At 39.7% G+C, this 13,115-nt stretch overlaps 1 protein-coding gene across 4 annotated transcripts in view; it reads right to left on the bottom strand.

Moving 5' to 3' along the window:
- hyd (E3 ubiquitin-protein ligase hyd) overlaps nt 1-13,115 on the bottom strand; it is a 544,651-nt gene that overhangs the window by 120,693 nt on the left and 410,843 nt on the right. For all 4 annotated transcript variants that reach the window (XM_067158035.2, XM_067158036.2, XM_067158034.2 and 1 more), the window contains exons 32-33: nt 11,738-11,964; nt 7,955-8,321 (exon numbers count right to left, since the gene is read on the bottom strand). In XM_067158035.2, the coding sequence (XP_067014136.2) occupies nt 7,955-8,321; nt 11,738-11,964 (594 nt within the window). The remainder of the gene's footprint in view (nt 1-7,954; nt 8,322-11,737; nt 11,965-13,115) is intronic.

Raw genomic sequence — 13,115 nt, forward strand, 5'->3', positions numbered from 1 at the left:
ACTTTGCTTTCGCTGGGATTTCTGATACCCAAGCCTCAGACCGCTCTAAATTTTGTAAATTGGTAAATTTGTGGTCTCCTCTCCCAAAAGTTGTTAAATCTCGCAAACCTCTTTCACAGGAAAGAAAAGAAAAACTAATAGCAGGACTCGAGAGGTATTGGGAATGAAAGCGAGCATCCGAAAAGAACTAGTGATAAGTGCTCCCCAGTGGGCTTAAAACACTAATAATAATAATAATAATAATAATAATAATAATAATAATAATAATAATAATAGAGTGGGCCTCCAGGCAGTTCTGATGCAAGTTTTCGAATTGACACGCACGGGCGACCTGCACATCTTGTGAGATTAGGGCCATACCTAGGATGAAATTTACTGTTGAAGATGGCACAAACAACCAGGCCTCAAACCAAAGGAAACAACCAATGAAGATTAAAATCCCCAACCTGGTCGGGAATCAATCCTGGGATCCCTTGCTAACCAGTCAGCCACACCACTCGACAAATACAAGTAAACTTCTCCACTACACAGAAAAGCATAGACTCATGGATAAGATTTCGAGCTTAGAATACAAGAGTACAGGAGTCTGGAAATAATCTAAGAATAACATTTTTCTTCCTTTCTGTTATTCGTTTTCTCTCACGTTCAAGGTAATATACTAGAGCTGAAGCTATCCTATTAGCACCTCGACAGGAATTTCTTAACCAATTGTAGACATTCACTTATCTGCGAGTGTGTTATTACTCCTCATAATTAGCAAGGTTATACAGCCAAGCCTGTCTAGAGTAGAACACACCTAGTTTCGGGAGGGGCTTGTTCTTTGCATGTAAAACACCACGTCTACATGAGAGTCAATAGTTTCCTTCACAATCTGGACAGAGCAAATGCTCTTAATTTATGTAAATGGTACTCAATTTGAAAATTCCGGAAAGTAGCAGGATTTTTTTTTGTCACAGGTCGAACAAGTAAACTATCTAGTTCCCCATCAGAACAAACACCACAGCCATCATATCAAGAGGTATTACAAAGTATTATACGTTTAAAATATAATAAGGCTTCAGGTAGTCACAACATTCCTGCTGAGCTTATTAAATACGGTGGAGAAAGATTACATAAATACATATATCATTCTAAGAACATGGCACGATGAAGTTATTCCAAAAGAATGGCACGAATCACTTATTGTCGAAATACATAAAGGAGGGGGATAAGGAAGACCTTCAAAATTATGGTGGCATATCTCTTGTAAACACGGTCTACAAAATTCTCTTTTATTCTTTTACAGCGTTTAAAACCATTTGCTGAATATGTTATTGGGGACTATCAGAACGGTTTGTAACAGATCTGCTACAGACAACATATTTGCAATTAAGACTATTAATGATAAGGTGTGGTAACACAAGGAGTTGGTTCATTATCTCTTTATAGATTTGCATATGATTGAATCCATAGAGAAGGGCTTGAGGAACATCATGATGGAGTTTGGCTTTCCCATAAAATTAACATGTGCAAACTGTGTATGGATGGTAAAGTTAGTTGTGTATTGCTCAAGGGCAGAAAATAAAGTTCTTTCCAGTTTAGGGGGTGCACTATCTCCTCTTCCATTCAACATTGCACTAGAGAAGATTATCAGGAAATTAGCTCTTGTACCTGCTGGCATCATATTGGGGACACAACATAAAGTCCTTGCATATGCAGATGATATTGTTCTTATTGGCCGCAATGAATTAGAAATTAGGCAGTTATTTATGGAGCTAGAGAAAATGGCAGCAAAAACTGGCTTACGGGCAAATCATAAGACGACACATTACATGGCTGCACAGAGACCTAATCATGAGGAGGTTGACAGATTGCCTTTGAAGATTGGGAAATATATATTTAAAAGAGTAGAAGAGTTTAAATTCCTTGGTGTATTAATCGATGAGCAAAACCGAACGCAACAGGAACACCCAGCTAGAATTAAGAATGCAAATAAGGCATTTTACTCTACGAGCCCTGTAAGTAAAACCACGTTAATTCAAATTTGTTGGGACTCAAAAATTGGACATCGAATTACATGATTTTGAATTAACCGCCAATTCCTAATTCAGAAGTGTCAACCCTTCCCGTATCGCAAAATATTCCGAGGTCCGTTTTTACAGCATGCAATTAACCTTGATAAACAGTTCAAACTTTTCAAATGCCACGAAAAAAGAACTATGCCTAAAATGTACCTAACAAGGTGCATTTACAGTATTCAAATAATGCACTTGGATAACCCACAAACATAACCTCACACAACAAAAGAAGAAGAAGAAGAAGCAGAAGAAGAAGAAGAAGAAGAAGAAAAAGCATGATTCTAAGATAAGGAGAAAGGCTGGTTCCCCTGTGCAAGTGTTTTATTCATTGGATTACTGTACTGTATGCATTTTATATGGCTGTTCTTGCACGGAAAGTACCCGATGCCCTTAAAACATAGTGGATAATTGAACTTTCCTATAACCAGGGGAGAAAGTTTCTCGCTACCATCTGCATTACAACACAATACAGTGTCTTTGTCCTTGTACTATTTTCCACCATGGCATATCTCTCTTAATTCAGAAATGCCGACCCTTGCCGCGTCACAAAGTATTCTAAGGCCCATTAATGCAGGCAATCACATTAATTCACAGTTTAAACCTTTCAAATGCAATGGAAAAAAACTATTTCAGAAATGTATCCAACAATGCGCATTTACAATGTTCAAATAATGCACTTGGATAAGTCAGTGACAAACATAACCTCACGCAATGAAAGAAAAAACACACGATTCAAAGACGAGGACAAATTATGCTGGCTCCCCTGTGCAAATGCTTTACCGCATTTTTTAGATGCCATGAACTTGCACAGAAAGTGCCCGACGCCCTTACAACATCGTGGCTTATCGACCTTTCCTATGACGAGGGGACAAAGTTTCTTGCTTCCGTGTGCACTGCAACATAGTACAATGACCCCACTCTTGTACGATTTCCCAGCTGGCACTTCTCTCCTTTAAAATGCTAAGTCCGTTTGGGCTTGGCATTAAAAGAATGCAGTTTCATCGGTGCTGACAATATTGTTCGGTGCGTATGAATTGAGTATATGAGACACGCTTTTTCGTCAACTGTCGGCATCACCAGTGTTGGTGGATTCTGCTTCTCCACACACTGCCTGCTAACTGATATCGTGGCATTTCTGAAAATGCTGAATACAAAAGAAGTACTATTTCACTCGAACCTAGCATATACGAAGCACAATGTAGGCACACCGAAGTAAGTGAAAGTGCAGAAAGCTACCTCTCCATTTTTCGGAAGACTCGTGCTATCACGACGCAGATAAGTTTTGATATTAAATTACTTTGCAACATATTTTTGTTTTAAAATGTAAAAGCAGTTTCGAATTAAAAGTCAGAATTTCGGTAATAGGACCGACATTGTACTTCGAATTACAAATTATCCGTATTTCTAATTAAACAATTTAAATAGCATGCAACGTACCTCACGTTTCTGGGAATGAGGGCTTCTTTGAATTAGGCGGGATCTTGAACTAACCGATTTCAAATTATTGAGGAAGTTTTTAACAAGGAATACAAAAACAATTATCTGCAATACAATCATTCGACCAGTACTTCTGTATGGTTCCGAGACATGGAGTACAGTAGAACCTCAATTATACGTTCCTGGAAACTACGTTCTCCCATGTTATTCGTTCAAATTACGTGGTCCCGCGAGCATCCTAATTAAATCACGTTGTAAAAATCCTGGATTATCCGTTCCTCAAAGAAAAGATTTCCTGGATCAACCATCCAGAAATGTCAGTCCCATCAACGTTAAATCCTCGATCATGCGTTTTTCAAGAAACTGTATCTTACGAAAGGACGGATACGGCATACTTACGGATTTTGGTGTTGACGTCCCATCATTGCGGTGATTTGAGGAAGTATTGTACGGGAAAAGCGATCGGCAGTGAACTTGTGTAAGGGATCATCTTGGCATCATCATATTCGGATAGCACTGTTTAGAGAATCCTCAATCATACAACAGAGAGTGCCCACAATTGGAAGGAGACAGCGCATTTTGACAGCTCTATCTGAAGACGGAACGACTTTCGTCAAATGTTCGTTCTTGCAAACCGTCTACATTATGCTCAGCGTTAGATGTTTTTTTACTTTTTTCGAGTGTATTGCTGAACAAGGTTTTCGGCATTTCGCTCAAGGCACTGAATAGTCACTGGGCTTTCAGGCAGGAATCGAAACTGTAATAATGTGCATCTTGAGATACGAGATCTTTAACCCGTGTCGTCTGCTTTTCCTGCAGTGGATTTATCCGCTTGTATGCCCGACTCTTTATGCGAGTCGCTATTTTGTGTCTACCTAAAGTTCTGAGCAACGCCTGACTATTAAGGTAACTTTTTTTTGGCTTGCTAAGGTTGCGTGGGCATATTAGTCGTATATATTTTACTGTTAATTTTACATTTCACCTTACTGTTAGTTTCCATTGTATTTGTGTGTTCTTTTTGTGTGACAAACTTGCAAGGACGGAGGATGGTTTTGGTCGGTTGTATGTTCGTTTGGCGTGTATGTGATCTGAAGTTCGAGACCTACTGCCTTTTATTTATTCGTCGATTTCTCTCATGGCTGAGCCCTTGATGCGCGACGTTGTGTTTTGACGCTATGACTGGTATTCATGTTCGTCCGTGGTGAGGCGATATGAATACGTCGTGGGCGTGATGGTTACGATGATGCTATTGTGATTTAAGTGGGGATATGCCTTGCCATGATGCGGCAATCCTTTGTTATATCACGCGTCTTGTATTGAGCTCACGAGTCCATGAAAGCACTTGTCTTGCTATGCGGATCTCTCTGTGTTCGTTATGTCTGGACAAAACTGATTATTCTACCTGTATACATTTCTTTTGGGTCTCTATGGTGAGTGTGTACGTGTGGTTGTGCTGTATGCCTGCCTGATTAACAGCATTCTCCTTTTCTTACAGCGTTATTTTTTAAAGTTTTATTTACATTTTCTTATTTTCATTTCTCGGGCTATTTGTTGGTCTAATTATATATTACGTTTGTTGTTTTCATTTGAATGAGTCTTCTTTCATTGTTTGAATTGTTTACTCGCCTCGTAACTATGGCAGCCATATTTATTCTTTGATTTTTTTTTTTGGGATGCTGCGCTTTTCAAATGGGGGATTGTTGCGTGATGGATCTCTTCTCTGGGATGCTGGTCTATATACATGGAGATGTGTGAGATGTAACGTGAATGTTTTTATTTGATGTGCATGTAAGTTCTTTCGATGTGTGTCCACTGATATTAGTTCATTGTGAGGACGAATGTGTCATACGTCGCGTATTTGAAATTATGTGGAGGAAGTAAATCGTACGTTACAAGTTTTGTGATTGTAAGAGGCTTGTGTGGCCATGTTTGATATGTTTTCAATCTGCCTCTTGATATGATTGGATGAATAACCTACACGATAAGTTTCTACGCATATCTCCGTGAGTAATGTTTCAAACTTGGAATTTTTTTCTTATTGCCTTATCTTGCTTTATTTTCATTAATAAACCCCATGTATTTTGACCCCGTTCTTTCATTAATCGGGAAGGGTTCTGGGTTCTTTCCGTCTCCCGTTCCTCCCTTTAGTCTAATTTGGTTCGAGTCCAGCTCCAGACTGTTTTAGTCTGTTCCAGCCCGTCCACGGCCTCGTCTCATGAGGTAAGTTGGTAAGTATTCACGGACCTGTTGGTATGTGTATGTGGGCGTATGTATGTGTGTGCGTATGTGCGTGTGCGTGTCTACGGTAGCAGAGTGTGTGTAAGGCATGAGTGAATGAGTGTGTATGTGGTGGTGTGTTCGGTTGCATGGGTCAAGAGCCAGGAATAAAGGCCGAGAGGATTCGTCATACTGACCATGCATCATCTCGTAATCTGCAGGCCTTCGGACCGAGGGCAGTCGTTTGGTAGGCGGAAGGCCCATTAGGGTTGTAGTTTGGTTTGGTTTAGGGGCGTTTTTTGTGATGTTTAGCCAAATCGTTGATGGTTCATTTGTTCCCGGATTTTTTGTTTTCCTGTGTTGTACGTGTTTTTTTTTCATGGTCCCTCCAAAAGCGGAAAATCGAGGTTCCACTGTATAACCAAGAAAGAGCAGCAGCAGTTGCAAGTCTTTGAGAATAAAGTTTATAGGAAAATATTTGGCCAATGGTTCGATCCTATCTCTCAAAGCTGGCAGAAAAGATCTAATCAAGAGATTTTCACCCTCTCTCAACATGCTATAATGGGTGTGATAGAATCCAACAGACTGTGCTGGGCTGGACATGTACTGAGGATGCAGGATAATAGTAGATCTATACAAGGGATCTCTTAAGCTGCCTCTGTGGATCCGTGGTAGAGTGTCAGCCTCCAGATCCCAAGATAGTGGGTTCAAACCCGGCAGAGGTAGTCCGATTTTTGACGGGCGGAAAAAAGTCCATTCGACACTCCATGTCATACGATGCTGGCATGTAAAAGATTTCTGATGATACATTTAGTATTTACCTGACAAAATTAATTAAATCTCAACCATAGACGCCCAAGAGAGATCCGGTTTACTCTGTCTGCCATCTATCGGACCTAGAGTAAAACAGAACGTCGAAATTGACGAGCAGACAGTCAGATAGTGTCAAATCGAAATGCCTGCACACGGTAGCTGAGGCCATACGATTATTATTATTATTATTATTATTATTATTAGGGATCTGTTAATGGGAAAAGACCTTCAGGAAGACCCAGAAGCACCTGGAAGAAGGAGATCAAGGAGATCAACAAGGTATGCCAGACCCTCCAAATTGATAACTGGGAAGACAAGGCTCAAGATCGAAAAGGATGGAAGAGGATTGTGAGATCGGCACGGGAAATTCACGTCCCGCAGAAGCCTACGGAGTGAGCGAGTGTAGGTCGATCAAATATCAGAATGGGGGCAGACAAAACCTACGTTGACATTTTTATAATGAGCAATTCTTTCTTCTCTCTCGTTCTTGCTGTCTGGTGAAATTCCTATGCATGATAAGTTCAGGAGGTAAATATAATCTCTTGCATTTATTTCAGCTGTAGTGGACTTCCCTGCACTTGTACTTCTTAATGTCTGTTATATCTTCTGTGGGTTGCTCCTGTTCCTTTGTTACACAAAATATCCTACAATATTCTTTTAGGGGAGCATTGGTAGTTAAAAAATGTCCTGTAATCAGAAAGTCTATTACAAGATACACCAGTTAATCCTTAAGGTAAAGAAGATTTCTAAACTTGTATCTTCAAAAGGAAGCTCAGAAACATAGCAACCATGAGGATCTCACTTAGATAATATTCCTGAGAGAAATTATTACAGGTTACATTGAGATCTCCTGCACTATCTTCTGAATACTTATATATACATTTTTTGCTTCTTGAAACACACACTCTCCTTTTCCTACCTCGTTCAATGTTGATACAGGATATGAATATTATTCAGACATGTTAAATTTAATAAACAACTACACAACTTTTATAGCACAAAAATCACAAAGCTTCATTTACTGACCTGGGAAGACTAACTACCAATAATTAACAAAAACAGACAGGAAGTAACAACCAAAATTATTGCATACTCATTAGTTCCATTGTATTATTTGTTTTAAACCAAATCCACGCAGCTATGAAGTGTAACAGTTTCAGCGACTTCAAAATAATAATCATTCCCGAAGAAAGAAGTGTAACAGTTTCAGCGACTTCAAAATAATAATCATTCCCGAAGAAAACAAGGTTCTGTTTTAACTCCTGAGGAGTAGAAAGCTAGTCTTGGAAGAACTCTCCAACTTTTACAGATTATTAAAGCAGCAAAAGGCAAGATCTGCAAAAACAAGTTGCACCATCATATAGAGAGCTTCAATTTGAATATCGTTCAATAAAGCAAGTTTGGCATAGACTGTCCTCAATTCCCCTTACCTGTAGCTGGCACAGTTATTGGTTGCTTTGGCATGCCAAACAGTTCCTCTCTTCGTGCATTGGGTTGCAAAAGATGAGGTTGATCTGCTAATGGTAAGGCCTCTGACATAGGTGTGTCAAATGGATCAGGAGGTGGGCACCCAAGGCATAATGTGGAATCCGATCGCTGGAGGAACGGATGTTTTCGCCCCTTTCCTCCAGAACCTACTGAAGCAGATGTGGACATTGCTCCATTGCCTCCAGTACTTCCAAGTACTCCGGCCGTTGACCCAGTGCGGACTGGCTCCTGTTCATCGACAGAATCTGTCTCCACAACAGTGGGACACTGAGACATATCATCATCAGCCTCATCATTATCGTTTTCATCCTGAAACAAATGAACCTGATACTGCAAATGTACAGAAAATGCAATAGAGACAAACTGACTGTTTTGCTGATATAATACCAGAACTGAAGTGGAAGATCAAGTCCACGTCACAAAATGAAGTATATTTCACCTACTGGCAAAGGAAGCCGAGATAGTGCAACCACAACTTGGGAGTACAATACTCAACTTTTGATAAATAAAATAAAATAACACCAACATGGTAGGAAAAAACATGACAGGATTTATAGCTGTAAATGAAGACATTTCTGGATCAATAAAATAAAAATCAAACAATACCTTCAAAATTCAGAACAAAGTCACAATAGCATTTCAATGAAAAAATTAAATCAAAATAACTCCAAAATTAAACCAATATTTTCTTTCTCATAATGGAAAGGGAACAAAGAATAAAGAATAAAATCCAATAGGAACACTGAAAGGAACATACAACAGGAAATAACACATTCAATATTGCCATGTTTCCATACGTGACTTTGATCTGCACTTGTTGGTTCCTTTCAGTTAAATCAAATCTATTAAGAAGTAAATGCGGTCACAAAGAGAATGTTAGGAACACAAACGAACACAAGCAGTCATAGGATGAACATGAGGTCAGGTCAGTAACGGATGTCATCTTCAAACAAGTACGCTTTCTCCTCATCAATCCCTGTTCTACATCTATTTCTTCTCTCAGCTCCTGATGAGTGTTCCCTCAATGAGTGTTGAAGCCCGTCCCTTTTCATGTTTTATTCCAATTCATTTAGCTCCTTTCCTCTTTTTCTCTGGACTTAACATCCAACCCTTCTCACATGAAGACAGAACATCTGCCAAGAAAGATCCATTAAAGGAATGAGGATGCCCATCTCCCCCACAGCATTGGGAAGTAGAAAAGAATTTTCCAGGAACTGAGAAGCAATGGATGCGGAAGAAATGGTAGTAACGAGGAGACAGCTCACCTATGTGTTAATATGGTAATAATCGTTACGGTGTAAAGTCTGTAGGGTTTGACATCGTGGCTAGCTAGTTCAGAGTCCCACTGGTGCAGAAGAAAATATTCACCATCAGAATAATGGCCAGCAGGGTAGGAGAGGTGGTGGTGTATAATTTCTTTATCACTAGATGTACGCCAAAACCCTGGATTCAATGACAAACCTCTCTGCACTGTTCATATGAAGTAATGGCGTATGACACTGCTGATGGCGAAACGTCCAGCAAATGGAGACGTTAAAGCCTTGAGCAAATCCCTTGGTGTTATTCGGCAGGAGTAGGCTATGTGCTGACACCGGATTTCACCCTCTACCTAATTCACAATCATCCCAGATCCAGATGTGCAGGTCGCCCATGAAAGTCAAATAGACACCAGGCGACACTCCTGGCTCTAAAAGGCATTCCATAAATAAAATGATCATATGGTGTATGGCCACAATAAAGAGAGTGCAGATCTTTCAAGTTGATGTGCAGGGCGACCTTGACATTCCTGAGGATGGGGGGGTTGGCAACCTAGGATGAAATCTAATGTTGAGGATGGCACAAATATCCAGTCCCTGAGCGAAAGGAAATAATCAATTAAGGTTAAAATAGCCACGTTGGCCAGAATTCGAACCCAAGAACCCTCGACCCAGGTAGCTGTAGAGCTGTACAGCAACACAGCAAATATTACATGTTCTTTTAGAGTCAGCCCTAATATCATTCATCTTTCTCAATTCATTTTACTAGTATTTTTTAGATTTTAAAATAATTTTTTTACAATTTGTTTTATATCACAACAACACAGATAGGTCTTAGGTGGCGGTGGGAATGGAAAGAGTTCGGAGTGGAAAGAAATCGACCGTGGCCTTAATTAAGGTACAGCCACAGCATTTGCCTGCTGTGAATATGGGTAACAACGGAAAACCATCTTCAGGACTGCAGACAGTGGGGTTCAAACCCACTATCTCCTGAATACAATAAACACTTGCATTTTTAGTATGTGCACTGGTCTGGAAAGGGTTAAGAAAAAGCCAAGGAAGGTCTCTTATGTTGACACAGACTACTGTCTTCTAACTTGATAATAAACTGAATATGCTACAGAGCTTTGGCAGAACAAACATTATTGGTAATTTACCAGACTTGAGGCTAGCATATTTGAGCCCTTTCAAAAACCACCAGACTGGGAACAGATTGAACTCTCCAGCTTCAACTTAGAAAGCCAACACACATTATCTGAGCCACTTACAGTCTGTGTCAAATGAGAAGTATTCTGGTTTTAGGAGACTACTCAGAATTGATCTATCCACTTCAGAGAACTGAATTCACTCACTATTGCATGGTCTTCATGTTTGGAAGATATACTGTAAATTCCCAGTCAAAATAAAACTACAAATAATGAGAATGGAGATTCAAGGAAATTCTGTTTCCTTACAGGTAGAGCAATTGTTAAACAGTTCGACTGGTTTAAATCTTGCCAGCATCAGTATAATTCACAGTTAAACAATTTTAAAGTTCAACTTTTTAAATAAATGAATTCATTCTACCCGCTTCCTATAAATACTACAGCAATGCTTTCACCTGTGGATAAGAGCACAAAATACATCCCGGTATCTCCTGCATGTCGTAAGAGGTGACAAAGAGGGACCACTCGATAACCGACTTGGGAGTGTGGGTTGGAAACCATGGGTTCCCTAACTCAGTCTGAGAACCTGAAAATTCTCTCTCCCTCTCTCTTCTGATTAGTGTTTAAGATGGGACAGTTGCCTAGTTATACTTCCTCTTAAAACAATTATCTCTACCACCAGAAATACTAATGCTATAAGTTGAATGTCCATTAAAATTGAGACTACATAACTGGTCATAAATTTATCAACATATATCGTCACTACGGCTGTGAAATATTTTTGGAGAAATATTGACCCGCAGCACATATATCATGTTAAGAGCGAGAATTCCTTGACAACTGTCGCAAAATATTGAACCTTTGATGACAGAATCATACCGGCCAATGTTCTAAGCTAAAATATTTCAAAAAACGGTTTTTGCAGGCACAACAATGATATACATTTCTTACATTTTATAAATCTAAAATGCCAACGGGATTTGAAGTTGAGAGTTTAAAACCAACTTAATGAACGAGTGAGAGAGAGAGAAAGAGAGAGAGAGAACAGAATGGACAACAGAACTGGGATTGACGAGGAGAGAGCCTATACATTCGAAGACTGGAGGTTTGTGAAGATCTGGAGATTGTCCTTGTACTTTTGTGTTTTCATATCTCTCCTTGTCTCCTTTTTCTGTTGTTCCTCTTACCTCACTGACCTGTCCTATGCTGTCCTATTATGCATTGTTCTCTCTTTACATTTATGAAGTACATTAGCCGACTCTCCCTCACCTCTGAAAAAATTCAGTTCAGAATGGTATTAGTAATAAAAATATCAGTAATATACCTGATCATTCCATGCCTCAATTGGTAAGCCATCCCGAAGAACATCAGTATCTGGGCTCTCAGTGCCAGAGCGCATGTAATAAATAAGAGCATCGAACACATAGGCTATGTGCTTGAGCGCAGACACATCCAGGATCGGCAGACTGTCCAGGTGCTCAGCATTGTGGGCACGCATCAGAGACAGACAGTACGACAGGAACTCACGACGAGCAGAATGAGGATCAGGAGCTATTGAGTAATCAAAAGCAAATACTCTTATGAGGAATTAATGCATTAATACCTGAAACACTATGAAGTTCAACGAGCTGCTTATTTACAAGAACTAGTCAATAACAAACAGACAAATCAAGCAAGGAAAATTTGGGAATGATAAAGGACAAATTATGCTCCTGTTTTCCAAGTATGTCACTGGAAGAAAACGAAAGATTTAATTCACAATTCAACAGTGTCATCGTTACAAAATATACGAAACCTTTAATACTAGCAGTTAGTTAAACACTCACTAAGAGGGACTTGTCAAAACTGAAGGCATCAGAGATGAAGTTCCTGGGTCCACTATCTACAAGACCAAGGCAGACAAGTTAAGAAATGAAGTAAGGCAGGAAGCTGGGATTAAGAAGTCTCTACCAGACAGCAAATGCAGAGGATGATACCTTGACCACATGACGATTGAGCCAATGAAAACAGCCAGTGTACTCTGAATGAGAAGTAGAAGGAAAATGCCTGACTGGAAGAGCCAAAACCTAATGGATATAGGGTCAAGACTAACACTGCAACTACGGGAAAAACATGGGATGAAGCTGTGAAGAACAAGATACAGTAGAAGCCTCCTATGCCGCGTACAGGATATAACGAGAACACCGTTATAACATCAGCTTTTTCCTGTCCCTTCAAAATTCCTATATTAACCCTTTGGATGCCGACCCATAATGGGTCATCATATGCATAGAATGCCAAGCATGTTTCAATGGATGTTGCATTACTGTATAAAAAAATTTCTTTACGTCTCAGTTTAAAAGATATGGAGGTAAAATTTGGCATATGACCTTGATATACTCCAAGGAATATAAATATGTGACTTGCACTTCAAGAAACGAAATTTCGTGGAATAATGTGCACAAATTTACAGTAGAAGTCCGCTATAGAGAGTACGGCATATAATGAGAACTCCACTATAATGACGACTTTTCTCTGTCCCTTCAAAATTCCCATATTAAACTGTGTATCGTCCTTCGGTTACAGCGAGAGCCCCATCACTGACGCATCCATTACTACGAGTGATTAAGCGCGCACAAGTTTTTCCGTTACCGATATTCATGCACCCCAGCGATGATATTGCATGGGATTGATTATCTTCGGCATAGTTTCTCGCTCTGTGC

Source organism: Anabrus simplex, chromosome 14 (genome assembly GCF_040414725.1).
Source record: "Anabrus simplex isolate iqAnaSimp1 chromosome 14, ASM4041472v1, whole genome shotgun sequence".
Lineage (NCBI taxonomy): Eukaryota > Metazoa > Arthropoda > Insecta > Orthoptera > Tettigoniidae > Anabrus > Anabrus simplex.